The following is a 19,003-nucleotide window of genomic DNA, read 5'->3' on the forward strand; positions in this document are numbered from 1 at the left end:
AATGCATTTTGCAATTTATCTGGCATGGTAAAATATTTAAATGCAACAGCCTAGTATCTTCTATCGCAACATAAGTTATCTAAGATAGATGTAGTGAATCTTTTATTTGGAGGTATCTCTCTTTTCAAGAGTCAAACTAGTTGTCACTCCTAGCTTGGCTAAAGTTAGGAGAGATGAATCTCAACCTGAATTACCTCAGGAAAACTAAAGAACAAGAAGATGACAAGAGTAATTACACGTAGCCTTATGAAAAGGCAGGAACTATTGGTGGTCTTCTCAATAGTTTCCTCAAGACTTGCTTGCATCTCTTACCAATGGATCAACTGTTGGAGTGCAACTCTACTCTGAACAAATTTCTGTAATGCTCAAAGGCAAGGAATTGTAAACTTTCAGAGAAAAAGATATTTAGATAGGTAATTTTCTGTTCTTGTGATATGCCTTCCCCTGCAAAAAACTAACAGCATAGAAGCATGCAACCTTTAAAAAAAATTTACAAGCACTTAAAATGTCACTGTTTAATTTGAGATTTTGGTTGATTATTCAAATCATCTAAGCTTCATAAATCACCATGATTTTTAATCCTGTAATCCTTTGCTCTCTTTTATTCTCACTTAATTATGTTTCCTGTATTGTAGCATATTTGGCAATGAGAGAGATAAATGACAACTGGACAATTACCTTCTTTATTACTTCGGTAAAAACTGGAAATAACTTTGCTGAAACCAGTGAAAATATAAACCTGATACAAATGAGAAAAGCTTAAGGTTTAATACTCATGACTCTGCTCTGTAAATCAGATTCCCATGTTCTCTTTGCAGAGGCCAATGGCAACTCCAGCTACTGCCCCTGTGCCTTCATGGGTGGAGACTGCCTTGCAAGCAAGAAAGCAAGATCCAGAAATCTTCATAAAGTAGTGTTATACCCTACATTAAAACTATTGATCAGTCTTAAAATTAATAAAGCCCCAAAGCTGTACGAAAACAACTGCATATAATACCATGCAGTGTAAAAACCCCTCACTTTATCAGCAGCTCTGCTTATAGACAGCAATATGGCATCTGAATTGTTGAAAGCTGCCATTTACAGATGCTTCAAGACCAACCTAATTTCCATATGATAACATAAAAAAAAAGGATAAGCTGCAGTCCCAAAGATAATTGATTATGGTTTAATGGTTTAGATGGGGTCTAGGGACACACTGTTTTCAGTGAAGGAACCTCAGCTCTGCAGCTTTCTTCCCATTTGTCTGTCAGAGTTGAGATTAGTTGATTGCTGGTCATGCTGCAGCTTTCATGCTTATTTCTAGCACTTACATAAAAATGGGCTGAATGCAGTCACTGACTGATAGAAGACTAATAATTTCAACAAACATTGATTTTATTCATACACTTTCTTCCCCTCCTTATGTATGCGCCCAGTCTTCTGAACAAGTGCAAACTTAAATACAGAAATCAAATCATTATTGCAAAGAATGTATTTACCATCTTCAGGGGTTCTCACGAAAACATCATTCTCTTCAGACAAAGCACTTTCTCCAATTGTCGTAGAGGCTGCAACTCTCATTTTATAATTTGTGTACTTTTTTAAACCTAAAAAGATTAAGTAAAAAAATCTTGACTGTTGACTTCTTAAACATATTTTTTTCCTCATAGCTACTTATAAAACTATAAAGAAGGCTACTGTTCTAAGAGTTTTTGATACACATTTGTTACCTAAAAGGCAGAATATGTATAATACCATTCATTTGTGGAGACCCAAATAAGCACTTAGTCAAATCAACAGACTTTGAAATAAGTCAACCAGCTTCAACCCTGTAAATAGCTTTAAGAATTTATCTGTGAAGACAAAAGATGTGTATGTGTACATCCAAATATACGTTTTTATTCTATATGCATTATTCTGTGTCGTTGTTTAACCCCAGCCAGCAACTAAGAACCACGCAGCCACTCACTCACTCCCCCCCACACCTAGTGGGATGGGGGAGACAACCGAGGAAAAAAAAGTAAAACTCATGGGCTGAGATAAAGACAGTTTAATAGGACAGAAAGGAAGAAAATTATAACAACAATAACAACAAAAACAATAATTTAAAATTACAATAATAGTAATAAAAGAATTGGATATACAAAACAAGTGATGCACAATGAATCACAATTGCTCACCACTCACCGATCAATACCCAGTTAGTTCCCAAGCAGCAATCTGCACCCCCCAACCCTGGCCAACTCCCCCCAGTTTATATACTGGGCATGACATCACATGGTATGGAATACCCCATTGGCCAGTTTGGGTCAGCTGTCCTGGCTGTGTCCCCTCCCAACTCCTTGTGCCCCTCCAGCCTTCTTGCTGGCTGGGCATGAGAAGCTGAAAAATCCTTGACTTAGTCTAAACACTACTTAGCAACAACTGAAAACATCAGTGTGTTATCAACACAATTCTCATAATAAACCCAAAACATTACACTATACCAGCTACTAGAAAGGAAATTAACTCTATCGCAGCCAAAAAGCAGGACACTGATTAGCATAAATAAATGCCTGAAATCCCACAAGGAATGCATTTTCTTCAATTACTATCAAAATTATCACCTTAAAAGAAGAAAATTATTACTAAAGTCAGACAAATACTGTGAAAACAATTCAAGTCTGAAAAAGAATTGACAATTTAGGAATATTTTCCTATGTGGAAGGAAGAGGCTAAGGAAAAAATTCCAAGGAGAAATCCATTTCACAAATTACTACTCAGTACATTTCACAAATTACTACTTGGCGCATTTCACAAATTAGCGCTCGTCTTACCTAGTCCTCTTCTCCCATCTCACGTTCCCTACTTATCCCTCCACAGTAGATGTCTGTCAGTCGTGTCCCAACTTTGCTTTCACATGCAGTTGTGGTGTGTGTGTGGATGTGTGTGGATGGGGGAGCTCTGGTCCACCTACCTGATGAATGGCTACATTACATAAAGTTGGAAAAAATAATTTTCTGTAATGTATTTGCAATTTTCTTTTTTTTAATCAAATGACAATGTACCTGTCATAAGTAAGCTGTTGTTTGAAGTTGTTGTGTGGAATGCTTGTTTTGTATCCAGTTCCATGGCATAAACAGTATAATGAATGATCTTCCCATTGGGATTTGCTGGAGGATCCCAATACAGCAAAACAGAGGAGGAGCTAATATTCTTGTAAGATATATTTTGTACTGAGCTTGGAACTGAAATGAAAACAGAAAAATATAAGTAAGTAAATGAATGATAAAACAGAATTTAAAATGTTCAGTGAAAGAAGTCACATATGCTAACTTTGATAGTATCAGACTTACAACATTTTACCTTGTTCATGTGTCCTGACTGTAAGAACGGATGGTGGTCCTTCTCCAACAGCAGTGAAAGCAGACACACTGATTGTGTAGTCTGTGAAAGGTGCAAGGCCCTTTATAACATAGGACAGTTCTTCAGCCAAAATGTTAATGGTATACTGATTATCTGTGATTAAATGGAGAGAAATAATTACTTACTCGTAAACTCATTTTTTTCTTTTGCATTCTAAACTCACTTTGACACAGTGACCTGGAACTATTTTATTGCAAAAGAATTAACTTTCTAGGCAATTACAAAAATATAAAGAAAAGTTTACACTCCACCTCCTAACTCAGTCAAGGAGAGGCTATTATAAGTCCATTTTCATGTGTACAATAGATAGATTGGCTAGATGAAAGAATGAATGGGCAAGAACTAAAATGATGAGGTTTATACTGACAGTTATCTCCAAAAAATTTTGAGAGAAATCCCCTAGGAACTAGGAAAAGGCATATTTGTATATGGCCTAGTATGTCCAGTGACTTCAGAACCATGGATCCTAGGTTGGTGGAGCTTTTAGTTTTGTTTTAAATTTTGTTTTTTAATCGAGAAAGACAGATTCCCTCTTCCTTGCCCTCCCAACAGTGCTATAATAACTGTACTTGAATTGTCTGCCCTCACAGATCCTTTCACACTGGTATTTTTAGCAGAAGAGTTGTGGCCAGCAGACTGAAGAAGTCATGCATGCCCACAAAAAGTTTTTGGTGCATCTGCAATAAAGTTCAGTCCACTGCAATCCATCTGTGCTAGTCAAAATCACGTTATAAAGCAGCCATTATGCCACTGCAACATGAAAAAGTGTGGGTGCTTCACATATCTAAGTATAAGCCTCAGAGTTTTTGCAAGACCAGCATTAAAATGAAGGCATCTAAAAATCAGCAGACCCTGTTGAAAATTTGGCTGTCAACAGCTTTAACTACTATAATAACTACTATAAAATAATACTTGTATGCTAGATTACAAGAGATGCTGCCTGAAATCAATTTTTCAGCAATACAGACATCTTTTAGCAACTCAATACCTCAACCTGAATGAGGCTGTAAAAAGAAGATTCACATTTAAAGCACTGTACATTTTCTCTGTATGACGAAGAAGATTCTTCAGGATTAATAAAGTACAGAAAAGATCCACTGTAGTTTAGACTAATGGATTGAATTCTCATTTTAGATACTGGTGTACATGGAGGAATTTGGTGACTTTAATAAAACAATAAAAACTTGACTTTCTCCCCACAGTTCAAAACTCACTGTAAAAATCTAGAGTGGTATTTTAAGTTCCTGCCTGTCAACTGAGGCCTGCTTAATGATTTGTAAATATCCATACTTGGTAAAGAAACACTGGTCCATTGATAATACAGAACAAGTGTACACACTAATGACATCACCATGTCATGGGGTCATCTCCACCTGTTTGTCACCCATATAGCAAATTTGTAACTTTTTGACCTATTTACCTTCACTGACATTTGAAAACCTATTAGTCAAAAGGCTTAGAGAAATCAAGGTCTCTGAAGGGCTTGGAGATATGTTAATCCCTGACAATCACACCTGCTTTGGCAACTGTAATAACTGATTGTCTATGCAGCTTGGCTGATGGCTTTCTGGTGCTCCTTTCACTAGGAAGAAGGTCAGCTGGGTGACAAGGGGCTAGTTCCTGCCTGTGTGGCATTCCCATTTGCTTCAGAAGGTTATTTGGTAGTAAAAAAATCCGACTCCAGCAAATGACCCATTCATAATTTGCTTGAACCATGTGCTAAAGATCATATCTGGGACAGTGATGGGGGTCCTTCAGAACAAAGGAGCAAGTAGATAAATACCCTAAAATATCTTACCCAAAGCAGAATGCAATTTTGCAGCTCCATTTATAGCAGGTAAATCATCACCAGATACACTTGTAAATATTACTGGGGAAGCTGTCTGAATGCTGGAAAACATTTCAGCTGAACCTTCATATAATTCATTGGCTGTTTCCACTGAATTCCAAGTGGGAGAAGGTTTGATGTTTTCATTTATCATATACGGTTCCAAAGAATCAATCGAATACTAAAAATCAGAAATGTAAAAATAAATCACAGACCTCATCATCACTAAATTATTTAATTAAATTAATATATAATATAGAAATAGTGTTTGTATATTTGTGCACATATATCTACACACACTATATAAATGTTGGCATACAAACATTATCTTTCATTACAACAATAATTAACTTTGAACAATACAATATTTCTCATGAAAAAGCTCAGCTGCCAGTAACCTGCAACCTTTTATTAATTTTTATTTTTTAAACACCACATTCTTTTTTTTTATTTCTTAAGATATGTTTTTTATAGTAAAGTGGCAATTTTAGAGCAAGGCCTTTAACCTGAATGCTGTATCCTTGGAGTTACATTGAATAGATACATGTTTGAGCCTGGGAGATTCCATTTGTACTTAAGCATGTTCTGAAACGGGGTTGCAGGCACTGAAAATAAGAGGGCTTCAGATACCCCTACTAGGCCCTGAAGAAAAGGAATAACATGTTGACTAGATCACTGAGAGGGAATAAGGGGAGAGAGAGAAAAACAGAAGCTAATGAAATAAAGGGAAGAGGGAAAATAAGGGAGTATTTATGTGAAAAGGGAGAGTGAAAGGGAGATAAGTGATACAGAGGTCCATAGGACAGAAGGGGCAAAAGACAAATGTTGGAAAGGGCTGGCAGTAGATGTAAGGGGAGCAAGAACTACAAAGAGAGGAACAACAAAAGCAGAAGAGAAAAGACAGAGAGGCTAGAGCATAGGTACAAAATAGTGTGTAAGCACTAGAGCATTATGTCCCTTCAGAATCTGGGACCGAATCCAGGACTCTAGTGTCTTTAAATTGTTCTGCTGTCATCTGTGAACACTCCCCACTCACACATATGGCCCACTTCACTGCCAGAAAGAGATGCTTTTACAGTGATGTAACTAATACACATTAGGTCTCTCCCTACAGACTCTGGGTGGAGAGAGGGCAAAGCAGCTTTTTTACTGCTTCAACTAGGGGGGATTAACCACAGGCAGAGATACAGCATCAATCTCACCTAAGTACCAACAGGTAAAAGATATACATGCCTCATCTTCACCAACATTTCATAGCAAAATAGTAACCCACGTGGAAATACTTTTTGCTTCTGAGGCTTTTCCACATATAAGACAACAGTTTTTTACTGCTACTAGTTAGTGACTACCGTTAGCACTGTGGATCTGCCAGTTCAAATCCTGTAGATAGTCTAAGCTTGGGTCAATGGGGTTCTAAATAAAGCAATGCTTATTATGATTTGGTTTGGGTTTTAATTAGAAAATTACATTCAATCAACTATAATAAAGCAGCAATGATGCTACACTAAGAACTCAAAAATTAGGAAATCCCATCATTAAAACATGTTTGTGCAGACAATTTTCATTTCTTCTGTCTGTACTATGATACAATCTTTAATTATAGTTATATACTTTCATTTTCCAAGGAAGCTTGCCTGTTTTAATGAATGGATCCTTATCCTCATTTTTTTTTCCCCATACTCCTTATTTAATGTTTGGCTCCAGGGCTCTATTTAATGTATACCATTCAACTTGAAAGCAAACTCCTTCATTGAGCTCTACATCAAAAACTTAGATTCTGTGTCAGATCAGAGAAAGACATCATTGTCTAAAAAAAGGTATTATGCAAACTTTGGGCACCTATGTTCAAAATTCAGACCAAAAAGCCCTACCTCAGAAAGCACTCAATCCTGAGCTGAATATTTGCTAGGGCTCCAAAGTTCTGTGCTGCATGCTCAGAGCTGCCCCACCTAAGCATGTAGAGCATCTCAGCACCCAAAATCCAGAAGCTAGACTGACTGACAGCATAAGTCCCCTAAAAGATTTGATCTGGTAGATGTGCACAGATATCATTAGTATACAACCATAGCATGGAGTTCAGCATGTAGTATCAGACATGTAAATTCAAGGATACAAATGGGCGCAGAAAGTATAACTTAAAGAGCCTTGGGAGACTTCTGTTGAATTCACTTCTCCGTAGGATTCATACCCATATCTTCTAGGAGTTCGCCTGCGTGCACCTAAATCTGTACTCTTATTGTTAGGTCACCCTATGCTGCAAAAAACCTCAAGGGCTAGAAAGGATAAGACTGTGGGCTATGGCTTCCTGCCTTCAGTAGCTAAGACAGTCTGGATCATTCTGCCAGAATTATTTATTGTTCTCATGTTGTGGAAACAGCATTATTGGAATCTCTTTAAAACCCAGCCAGAGAAAGAGGGTGGGGTGAGGAAGGTGGCCCTTAAAAGCATTGACATGTCATCTGTGGTGGCTAATTCCATATTCCCTACCTATCAGATAAGGCAGAGAAGCAAATTTAATCTAGCAAAGAAATCCATATTAAAAAAAAACTGAATACCTTATTTTTTCCTTCAAGAATAGTGTTTTCCAGAGTCACCTCTGTTTCCTGCACATGTACTTTAACTCTGTACTGGGTAATGATTCCATTTGGTTGTCGTGGCTTCCTCCAAACAATTTTTATATATGTGGCTTCCACTTCTGCCAGATGTAAATCTGATACAGCACCTGGGACTAAATATTCAAGAAGAAACTTGTTTTAATTAAACATCTGTGATTATTACAAGCTTTTTCAGCACTGTGTGCAAAGTACACTAGGCATTTAATCAAATTTCACATCCTTATCTTTTGAGTTGCGCCTGTGCAGGTACAGTTACTTCACATGTTTTCTTAGCAAACAAGTTATAGTTCTAAAAATATGCACACAGTTTTTTGACATATATGACATATGTATGAATATGGTCAGATCCTAAGATGATGTAAATCAGGATAGTTCCACTGAAGTCAGTGACTGGAAGCAAGCAGACCTTTGCTTAAGTATATTGAAAAGGAAAGCTTAATTCTCAATTCATCAAAACCATACAAGAATGAAGTAAAAAGCTGAAAGCAAAATAATGAATGTGATACATCTTGTTCATTTCCCTTTTATAACAGGTTTTGGTTCGATTTCTCCTTTAACTATGCAGTAATAATGATACTGTACTTTATGCAGGACTGCCAGAGATCAGATACATTTATATTCAGTAGAATAATATTCAGATTTTATATGAAAAATAATTTTGTCCTAATATACCTTAGAAAAAGAAAAACTTGAAATTACTTGCATAACGAAGATTTGTAGATTTGACATTAAAATGCGACATTCTATGTTACTCTCAGAAAAAAAAACAAACCCAAACCACCAAAATCCCCTTTGGCTTCTGACAGTGAGTTTAGACAAGAGGTGAGCATGACTGCACTGAGGCAGGCCACCTCTGGAAATTGTCTCTGAGAGCACAAAAGCAGATACTCCAGGAAAGAGTATGATAAATAAGGATAGGCGTTCCTCCTGCTGTTACACCTTGACAGCAAGCATTGCAGCAATCACTGATTGACATATTTTCTAAATTTGTGCTGTGTGGCATAAATGTAACACAAATAAACATCTTGAAACTGCCTGCCTATTACACACTGATTCTCAATTTTTTCTGGTTGCATCCTCAGATGCAGACCAATAATCCTGCACAATCTCACATGTATGCAAGATAAAACCGCATTTCTATACAGCAAAGGACTCTCACCTGGTGAGTCGACTACTGGGAGCCAAAACTCCCAAACGACAGAGTAGATGCCTCAGGGGCAGAACCAACCACATGACTGCCCCAGGACAAGATCTTGATGTTGGGTCTGCCTCAGACCTATGGACCCTGGTAAAGGTGGCTCCATTAGAGACTGGTATGGGGCCTTAGATTTGGTGAAAATTAGTCAAACGAGGTTTAATAAGAAACATTGGGGCTGAACAAACTAGCCGTGGGGAATCCTGCGCTGTTCTTTCTTTTCCACTTGCTGCCATCTAACGGGTAAGGGCAGGACCTGCAACTTAATTACCGTATCTAAAAATACTACTTTCATTCAGGCAGAAACCACCTTTCTTTCACAGTCTCTGAAGGCTTCTGATAGCAAGTAAATTTAGTGACAGTGTATGAACTCGACAAAAATGGAGAAATAAATCGACATAATAAATTTTCAGCTAATTTCTTTCATTAGCTTTTTATCGCTTTCTTGCAACACTCTTAAAACACACCCATTATTTATTTTGCAAAGTACATAAAAGGCTCTGCAGGGAAAACTGAAACCAGTTACAATGTACAGCCCATTTATTTCACTTCTCTATGCTTACTTACCATCCGCAGGAGTGAAAACTGTGAGGTTAGTCTTTGGCCCCACTCCAGCACTTGTCTCAGCACCGACGTACACGTCATACGTTGTAAACGGCACAAGGTTACTAAATACAAACTTATGATCTTTTGTGCTGTTATCCAGAATATGACCTGGAATGAAAAATAAAGAGATTCTAGCTCAAAAATAAAAACAGTCCACAGCTACTTTCCAGGATGATGAATGATGAAAAGAGAAATTTTTTTGTGAAAAATCTCATTTGGCATCAACTTCATTGGAAATAATACTGAATGTCTAGGAAAAAAACAAACAAAATAAACAAACCACCTCAAGAAGGTACGGGTTGCAAGAGGAAGGGATTTTGTTTATAACCTAATTTCTATTGCTTTTCCTGTGTGGTCCCATAAAAACATTAGCATGCAGCTCATTAACTTTTTACTTAACTACAGGCAGCTAGATAATTTCTTTATATATACATGTCTGAGTTAAAAAAATTACAAAAACATCAAAACAGACTCATACAGTTGATTGTATACTACACAGGAATGAAAATCATCCAGAAATCTTTAACAGAAAGAGAAAAGAGTAAAAAACCAGAGAATTATTTAGTTATATAAGCACCCTAATTCAGCTGTGAGCCTAGCTTGTCATCTCTCTGAAAGAGTGAGGAAAGTTGGTTTCCTCCACTCTTAAGAATATCTAATATGAATTTAATTGCTCACTCTTCCTCATTATGGACAGACTTTCCCTTAAAAGTAATCTAAAAACTATTAAAAAGTCTAATAGTAAAAAGGATACATAGAACTGCTTTCAAATATTCATTCTTGATTGGCAGGGACACCAAGAAGGAAATAATCACACACACACAAAAAAAAAAAAAAAAAAAAAAAAAAAAAAGAAATAGAAAAATAAATTCAGACTTACCAGATGGTCCATACAACTCAACTCTGTAACTAAACTTTCCTGTTACTATGGTTGGTGGGTCCCACATCACTGAGAAAGACTTTGCTGTAATGTTGCTCTTGGCAAAATTTTGTGGTGGATCTTCTGGAACTTAAACAATATTGGAAAAAGTCTTTGAACATAAAATAATTTATATTAGGATTTCCAAGAACCACATAACAGACAATTCATTTTAAACATAAACATTAAATATTCTGAGGGGAAGCTGCATTAAAACCACTTCTCATTAAAATGACATATTTATTTCATTTCTTTTTTAAGGTATCAAAAGAGCTGGTAGCATGCAAATAATCCTTAAAAGACATGGGTGGCAGGGATTCTACCAAGTTCAGCATGGACTTGATCATGATATAGATTACATACAGAAAATGCTCAAATATGATTGTGATGCTCAGCAATACAGAGCTCACATCGGGTGTGGGTTTTTTTCTTGAATAGATACTTTGTTCATACAGACAACACTTCATCTTATAGATTTCTGACAGCACTAATGATACACATTACTATCCACAAAGGTAAACCTGGAACCAACTAAGCTTGCAAAAACATTGCATACTTGAGTAATTTTCTATTTTCATGAAACTATTCACACAAATTAAATGAATCCAATACTCAAGTGATTATGGAATCCAAGTCCTTTCCAAAGCATACCTTACTGCATTGATAAGTTAATGAGATATTACTACTGAGATTAAAATCTGAATCCAAAGACAACTAAAGGAGGTGGAATTTTTTACATCCATATAGAGTAAAAACAAACTTGATTTTCAAAAATGCTGCATATGCAAGTAAACTTATGGGAACTGCTTGATATAAATTTCTACAAAAATCAGGTCTCGATATGTCATGTGTGAGATTTATGCCAATACGGAGATATAGACTGATCCTGTAAACAAATATGGAAGTTAACTAACATACTACTCTTAAAAAGTACTATCGCCTTTTGTAAAAACTAATGTACAAATGAAATAAATAAAAAATCCTGTCATTCCTAAAAGATATGCTATAGATTGGTCAGTAGTGACTACTTAATCATTCTTAGTATGCACATTGCATCAGAATTGCACATAATTCTGAAGTATCATCTTAAGAGTCCACTTTTTTTTCCAATGTTTAAATCTTTTTCTCTTTGTAGAAGTATCCCCTTGACAGCTACCCGAGCAAAGAAAATATTTGCATGCTGAGTTTTCAAAAAATATTTATAATGAAACATTTTAAAATACTTTAAAGAAGTAGCCTCTTTTTCAAAAATCAAATAAAGAAAAATATCATCTTTGTCAGCAACACAGGAGAGCTTCAGGATGGCTCAGAAAATTCTGGTTGGAGGGGACAGAAATAATTTTTAGCATTTTAAAATGGAACATCAATGAGCTATACAGTAGGGACATATATCACCTTCATCTCTGGCGAAATGGGCATGACAACTCTGTGTCATGCTCTTGTGTGAGCAGGAAAGTGATATTTGAAATAAATGCACTCTCCATCCTCCCACCTGCTATGACAAACTATAATCCATCAATTCCTCTCCCTCAAGCCTCATCTCAGACACTCCAGTGGAGGATTTGGCCATATGAGAAACTGGTAACTTGGAGGGGGTAGCTAGTGTGATGCTAAAGAGATTCTTGTAAGAACCAAGACATTTTGAGAAGGGAAGTGGATTTCAGTAACTACAGAGACTGGATGATGGTGCTTGATACTAGAAGGTGAACCTGTTAGAATAATTGCAAAGCAACACACCTAAATCGTGATTTTACTATATAGGCTATACAGATAAATACAAACTTTAGCATGGAGAAACATCTTTCCCACTGAAGCAAATGAAAGGTAAGAAAATAAAAATAATGAGGCAAAATGTCTATTAACTCGTAATGCCTTCCTAACAAATCACCAAACAACTCCACAGCCAGCCTCCAGACAGAGTCTTTGGCACACAGGCATGCAGGACTCGGGGGAACACTTTAACAAACACCTGAACGCTCATAAGGTGAAGATCTAATAGAGGCAGATCCAGAAGCTTGGGCGTAGCAGTGTGCTGCTAAGAGGAAGGACTTAGTGAGGCTTGGGCCATGAGTGCTGACTGTGCCTGTGGCCCTGTGCACACCACACATCCACCCACACTGACCAGTAAGCCCAACTCCCTTTTCCCAAAGCATGCTTTAATAGGTCAACCCTGGCTGTACGGGCAGCCGGTTCGCAAGGACTGAAGATCTCGTCTTTCAAACATCTGACATCTTTCTATGTTTTTGGCAGAACTAAACCCCATTGCATAAGCTTTTCATCACTTTCCAGGGTTTTCTTACTACCAGTGTACCTATCCTAGGACGTTAACAGGGTGAAAAATAAACTGGAAATCAGCCCTGAGATCATTAGAACAGACACTACTCAAAACTTCATTAACCGTAGACAGAACAGCAAACTAAGGATATTTAAATTCTAGCAAAGCAATTCAAATGAACAGTGCTAGGAGGGAATTAAATTTCTTTTCATCTGAACAGTGCTATGAATTTTGGATGTATGAAAGGGGAACCCAGTAACATCAAACTTTGTCAGGCAAAGGAATGATGTACTAGCAAACGGAAAGCCAGAATAACATTCTTCTAGAACACCTTTTTGCTATGGCTCTATTAATAATGTTGCCCACTACCTAAGTCATTATAAAACTCCTGCTCCTGGACAACCTTCATTTCCAATTCTAACTTCTCATTGCATTGCAGGTAACCCAAAATCAACGTTCCTAGTGTTTAAAGATTTCTTCAGCACTGAAAAACTTTCTGCAATAGGTCCAGACTGAGGAACAATGGGATAGGAGTTTTCTTTATACCGCTTATGTTTCCACGAAGGCAAAGAAGCTTTAAGTGCATTGCTATGCACACAATACACATACTTTTTTGAATACTATGCCTGATGCCTTTTTCCTTCACCTGTATTTTTAATTCTCTTTCCATTGTGCCATTAATTGCAGTTCTTAAATCACACTCAGTTTTTCATAAAAATTGATCTGTACTGAGCATACTTTGGTATCTTTGACTTTTAATAATAACTGAACTCCAGCTCACTGTACATTATTAGATACATTAATAGTTATATATGCTTACAGTTGATTCGATCAGGTAAAATGAAAGTAACCATGTAAATACAAGAGCATGATACAGATAAAGACAGATTTAGACTGAAGTATCTTGCAACATAACTTCAAATTGATATTTTGAAGTTTTCATATACATCTGAGAACTTTATTTTCATTTGAAAGCAGTATATACCTGATTCTGGTGTCCGGACAATTGCACTGTCAATGTAGCCTGCTTCGGTGGTAACTGCAGAGACTTCAAAAAGATAGGTGGTATATGGCCTGAGGTTAGTTATAACAAAACTAATTGGTTCATTCCAAACAGAGCTCATTTGACTTGGTGCCTCTGTACTTGGTGTAACTGTAGTCCGTGAAGGAATTGTGGACTTGCCAAAAGTAGTTGAAGGAGTGGTAGTACTCCACAAAAATGATTCACTGTTATCCTATAAAGACAAAATATGAAACATGATAAGCTGCATCTATAACCTATAATTGTAAACATATGTAGATCAAAAAAGGCAGACCACCTTTGAAATACAATTACCATAAAATGGTTCTCCTTTTTATACTTTAATCTCCAAAGTTAGGTTATTAGTTGACATTGCTAGTACATCCTATTAGTGACAGTATTATAGTTTCCTGCCTTATCCCAAAAGATCTCAAATCTGACTGAACAGAAGCAACTCTCTAGGATTCATTTAATTATTCCCAGATTCCATTTTCAGCGTTCAGTCTCTCTCTCTTAAAAAAAAAAGTTCCCTAGTGAGGTCCTTCTACATCACGTATCTATTATATGTATGTATGTGTATATACATATACAGCATACATATATCCATATATCACAGATAAGACCAGACAGGGGTTTCCTAATCCATACTGTCAGGAGAGACCTCTGAAAAAGTGCTAGACATTAGCGTAACCAATGCTTATGATTCAGTAGGTGGCAGTCTCCCTTCTCAGTGCTGAATTAAATCAGCCTGATGTTCACAATGCCTAAGATGATCTTCTAAATAAAATCTGAAACCAAAGTTCTGATCATTTTTGTCATTTAAAACTGCACTTTTCATTAAAGTACTAAGCCTAGCATCCTGAAAAAAAAATAAAAATAAAAAAGGAAAAAAAAGTTAGGCAACTTGACATCTGAGTAATCACAATACTCTGCTCAGAATACAGAGGAAAAGGAGAATAAATACTAGAAAAGAGAATCTTCTTCAAGAAATTCTGAAAGGTATACATTGGTTACAGGTCTGAATCCAATGAATAGACAAAATTCAGAAACTTTTCAATGAATGCTTATTTTAAGAACAACTCAGACTAGAAATGTTTTTTTAAAAATCACTGCTAATCATGGGTCTTTTTAATTTTATATTAAAAGTACTTAAATAATGTTGAAATGCGATACACAGAATAAAGCATACATTTAAAGTATCAAAAGCATTATCATACTGCACATAAAATTAATATATTAACATTACTATATGTCTGCACTGATCAAAAAATCCCACCAATTCTTGCTTTTTCTACTTCACAACTGTATAAAACAAAAATAAAAAAATTAAATGCTGAAAAAAAAATCTAAATTATCTATTTCATTATTTTCTGTTACAAGGATGCCAAATTGAACCTTTAACACTTTTACTTTGATTAAACTGAGCTTTTCAAGGAAAAGCATTCCATTTAAACTATTTTGAACAGAAAGGGTTTTCTTCAACCATTATATCCTGCCTTGAGCCTAAGTTTGTAAAGTATTTGGGATTGTTCTGAAAAGCAAGCCTCCAAATTTTTTATGCCTCAAACTTAAAATGTAAAATTATATTCTGTGGCATGAGTCTATTTCTAATTTAAAAGGTTTATAGCACTTACATTACATTTTGGTAACCTCCCAGACAGAAGGTCCTCTACTTTAACCAAGACATCTTTCACTACAATTCCACTTCTCGCATGTTTCACACTAATCTTGAAACTAGTTATCTTTCCATTTGGTTGCCGAGGGAGAAACCAGATCAGATTTACAGCTGAATAATTTAAGGCTTCAACTGTGAGATTCACTACTTTACCTGGAGCTTGAAAACAAAACAAACAAAAGCAGTGAGACATACTTTCCTTCTCAGCACTGGAAAAAACAAATACCCATTTCTTTTTTGTAATGTCATTTCTAGCTTCCAAACTCTGAAGCAAATAAATAACAACCATTCACAAACACATGTAAAGTAGCTGATATGCAGCCAGCTGTTTTCCAATCTAGTTTAAGTGAGAAATATGATTATTTCAGTCTCATAGTAATATAGTAATTGGTTTGGTCAACTTAAAAATATTTTTCCTAGAAGCAACACATCTACTGTGCCAGAAGTAGCAAATTTTTCCCTATTTTTGTTTGTTTAAGAGCATATGATGGCACTGGGTGTTTTATTTCACTTTACCTGTGTCATCTTTTCAGTTGGATATAGATTTTTGGTAGCTTTAAATAGCTCAGTTTAATTTGAATATTCACTATTACTGCAGAAATGGTGTTTGTATCAGTGACGGTTTCCAGGGTCTTTTGTCAGAGCATGTGTATTAATCACAGCACAAAGGAATGGGATGCAGCATCTAAACGAGACTTTACATGCTATCTGAACTTTCCTGTGAAGTAGAGCACTGTGGCTTTCTCTTAGTCCTGTCTGCACGGCATGGTCAGCAGCAGGTTCCTGCAATAGCTAGCCTTAGTACTAAGGAGAAAAGGGTTATGCTGCCTTAAAAATATACAACTGTCCACAATTACAGAACTTCCACAGGTGAATTGAGACAGCTCGTCCAAGCCTCTTATTTAGTTTTTGCTTAGGCCCTGCTGAATCTTTTGCAGATCTTTCACCTCCTTCCCCCTCCTCCCAGACTACGGCCTTTATATTTAAATAATTACATCTTCTGGCTAACTTTCCTGCTTTAAACTGCAGCTCCTCATGTTGATCAAGATGTTGGGCTTTCTTTAACCATCCAAGCAAGAGTTAAAAAAAAAAAAAAGTTGAGAAGGTGAAAGTATAAATGTAGTATCAGCGACATATTAACTCTCACCTAGAATTTGAAGAAACCTTTCAATTACATTTATAATAAGGGATTTTAGCTTTAAAAAAAATGTAAGCAGAAATGCATCAAAAAGTAAAAAGCTAATGTTCTCATATGGAGGAATGCTAGTGTTGTCCTCTGTCAAACATGAGTAAATAAAGCTCATGGAAATATGGTTTTCTACCAGCAAGAATGTACAAAGAATAGTAAAGAATAATGATTTTGCATAGCTCCACCTGGCAAGTTTACTAGTCCTTCTTATTTTTGGTTTCATGAGTCATTGCATTATCTTAGAAATCTCATGCAGAGTGATGATTTCCTGCCATTAACTGAGATGTGGCACTCTGCAGTTTGCACAGCTACAGAAACCAACCAGGATTCCTAAACACAGAGGGACGGTCACCGCCATGGCAGCACAAATTCTATATTCCACTGAGACTGGTTCACCCTAGCGTAACTGGTCTGGTGCCAGCTCTTCAGCCAAGGCACAACTGCTCCTGGAGCACGAGCAAGACTGCAAACACCAAATTAATAAAGATTACGCAAATTCAGACTATATAATTATAATTTTTTAATCTTCAAAACCATCAAGTCAAATTTTCATTCCAGCCATGTACTATTTTTAATTTTTTTTACTTCAGAATTAAGAAGTAAAAACTTAGTAAAATACAGTCTGTGCTGGGCTTCTTAGAAAAGGCACTTGACTCCAGCACTAAGTAGGCAATGCCAGAGCTGATCCCACAACAAAGTCTGTCTCCTAGGACTGCTGCAGGCAACAGCAGATGGGTCCACTTAATAGGTAGCTCTGCTCTCCTGTGACCTTGCTTTCTGGAAGCAGCCTACCTAGAAACTGGCATAGGAAAACCCCAACAGAAAGACTCTGCATATAAGAAAACCCCATGTGTGCACACACATGTGTGCTGTTACTAGCAAATAGGACAAAATGCACCTTTTCCACTGAGTGAAAGAATAAGAAAAGAATTAGGATTTTATTCTAAATGCATCAGAATTTGTTCAAGTATAAAATGTGCCGTGGATACTTTATTTGAACAAATTAGAGCAGCTTTAATTAAAATAATTAGCAACTTTATTAAAATTACCACTTTCTGCAGTCTGAAAAAGAAAAGGATCACTAAATACTCCAACACCAGCACTGTTCTCAGCAGCAACCTACAGGAAAAAAAAAAGCCACATTGGAGAATCTATAGGATATATAGTTTCAGGGACTGTGAAAATCTTAAGGATACACAGAGATTCACCTTCTAGCTTTAAACTATATATATACAAATGAACATGCCTTTATAGCTGTATTGTTTAATTTATACTCAACATTTAAATGTGAAAAAATAAAATGGAAAAATTATGAAACAGCGTAAGAAATTGAGAGAACCACATGTGAATATCCACACTTCAAAAGTGCCGAGTCCCTGTTTTATGCTAAAGTCAACAGCAGGAATAACATCAGTAACATTCCTTTTCCTTACCACAACTCATTTAAACCAGCTTCCCCATTCCTATCTTACTCGTACTATAACTTAAAAGAGTAAAAGGGAAAATAGGTTCTCTTTTATTTCTTGAACTCCTGAAGGATAGCAAGAGCAGGTCAACCTCCCTCAGAGCAGGAACCCAAGGAAAGCATGTCTTTTGGCAGAAAGAAAACAGCTCAGGGAACTGTGGATACACATTGTGGTGGATGTGCTTCAATGCTCACAATCATAGCAGAGTCTTCCTGCAGAAGGGCAGTACATTGAGACTTTGGTAGAATTTATGGAGATAAACACAACAACAATGCTATTTGCTCTGTAATATGTGACTTACTGACAATTCAAATCAGTGATGGGCTATGGCATGCAATACTTATAAAGAAAGAGGAATGAAGTCTGACTCCTTATTTTGAAAAAAAGTGACAGAGACAACAAAAGGTAAAACATGAGCAAAATTTCCAGCAGTGGTGGTAAGAGATGTGTGAAAGAAGCAGCAAAGTGAAAAGCTCTTCAGCAAGGTTAAAGTTGGCAGAATCATTCCCTCTTGCCAGTGTCAGGTAACAAAGTTATGGCAGTGGTGCTGACGGAGCTGACAGTGCAGACTGTGGGGAAAGTGGGGTGAGAAGGGGCAGATGTGCAAAACTACGTGTGGATCAGAGTAGAAGTGGCAACAGCATGCAGGGGATAATGAAGGGCAAAGAAAGTGGAAGGAGCGAGGAGGTCAGAAGAAAAACTGTTCTAATCACTTCTCAGGAATAAACTGTGCATCTTTCAGAAGACTGTATAGCTGTTTCAACAAAAGCATTAAGCTATGGCAGACAAACTACAGCAAAGAAATATGAGGTAACATGGAAGACTTA

General features: G+C 36.6%; 1 protein-coding gene across 1 annotated transcript in view; it reads right to left on the bottom strand.

Moving 5' to 3' along the window:
- Nucleotides 1–19,003, bottom strand: part of PTPRQ (protein tyrosine phosphatase receptor type Q) — a 117,006-nt gene that overhangs the window by 93,461 nt on the left and 4,542 nt on the right. The window contains exons 4-13 of the mRNA XM_075057803.1: nt 17,760–17,829; nt 15,481–15,680; nt 13,811–14,060; nt 10,512–10,640; nt 9,593–9,739; nt 7,771–7,943; nt 5,186–5,396; nt 3,328–3,480; nt 3,030–3,209; nt 1,482–1,589 (exon numbers count right to left, since the gene is read on the bottom strand). Coding sequence (XP_074913904.1) covers nt 1,482–1,589; nt 3,030–3,209; nt 3,328–3,480; nt 5,186–5,396; nt 7,771–7,943; nt 9,593–9,739; nt 10,512–10,640; nt 13,811–14,060; nt 15,481–15,680; nt 17,760–17,829 — 1,621 coding nt within the window. The remainder of the gene's footprint in view (nt 1–1,481; nt 1,590–3,029; nt 3,210–3,327; nt 3,481–5,185; nt 5,397–7,770; nt 7,944–9,592; nt 9,740–10,511; nt 10,641–13,810; nt 14,061–15,480; nt 15,681–17,759; nt 17,830–19,003) is intronic.

This window comes from Buteo buteo, chromosome 26 (assembly GCF_964188355.1).
Source record: "Buteo buteo chromosome 26, bButBut1.hap1.1, whole genome shotgun sequence".
NCBI lineage: Eukaryota > Metazoa > Chordata > Aves > Accipitriformes > Accipitridae > Buteo > Buteo buteo.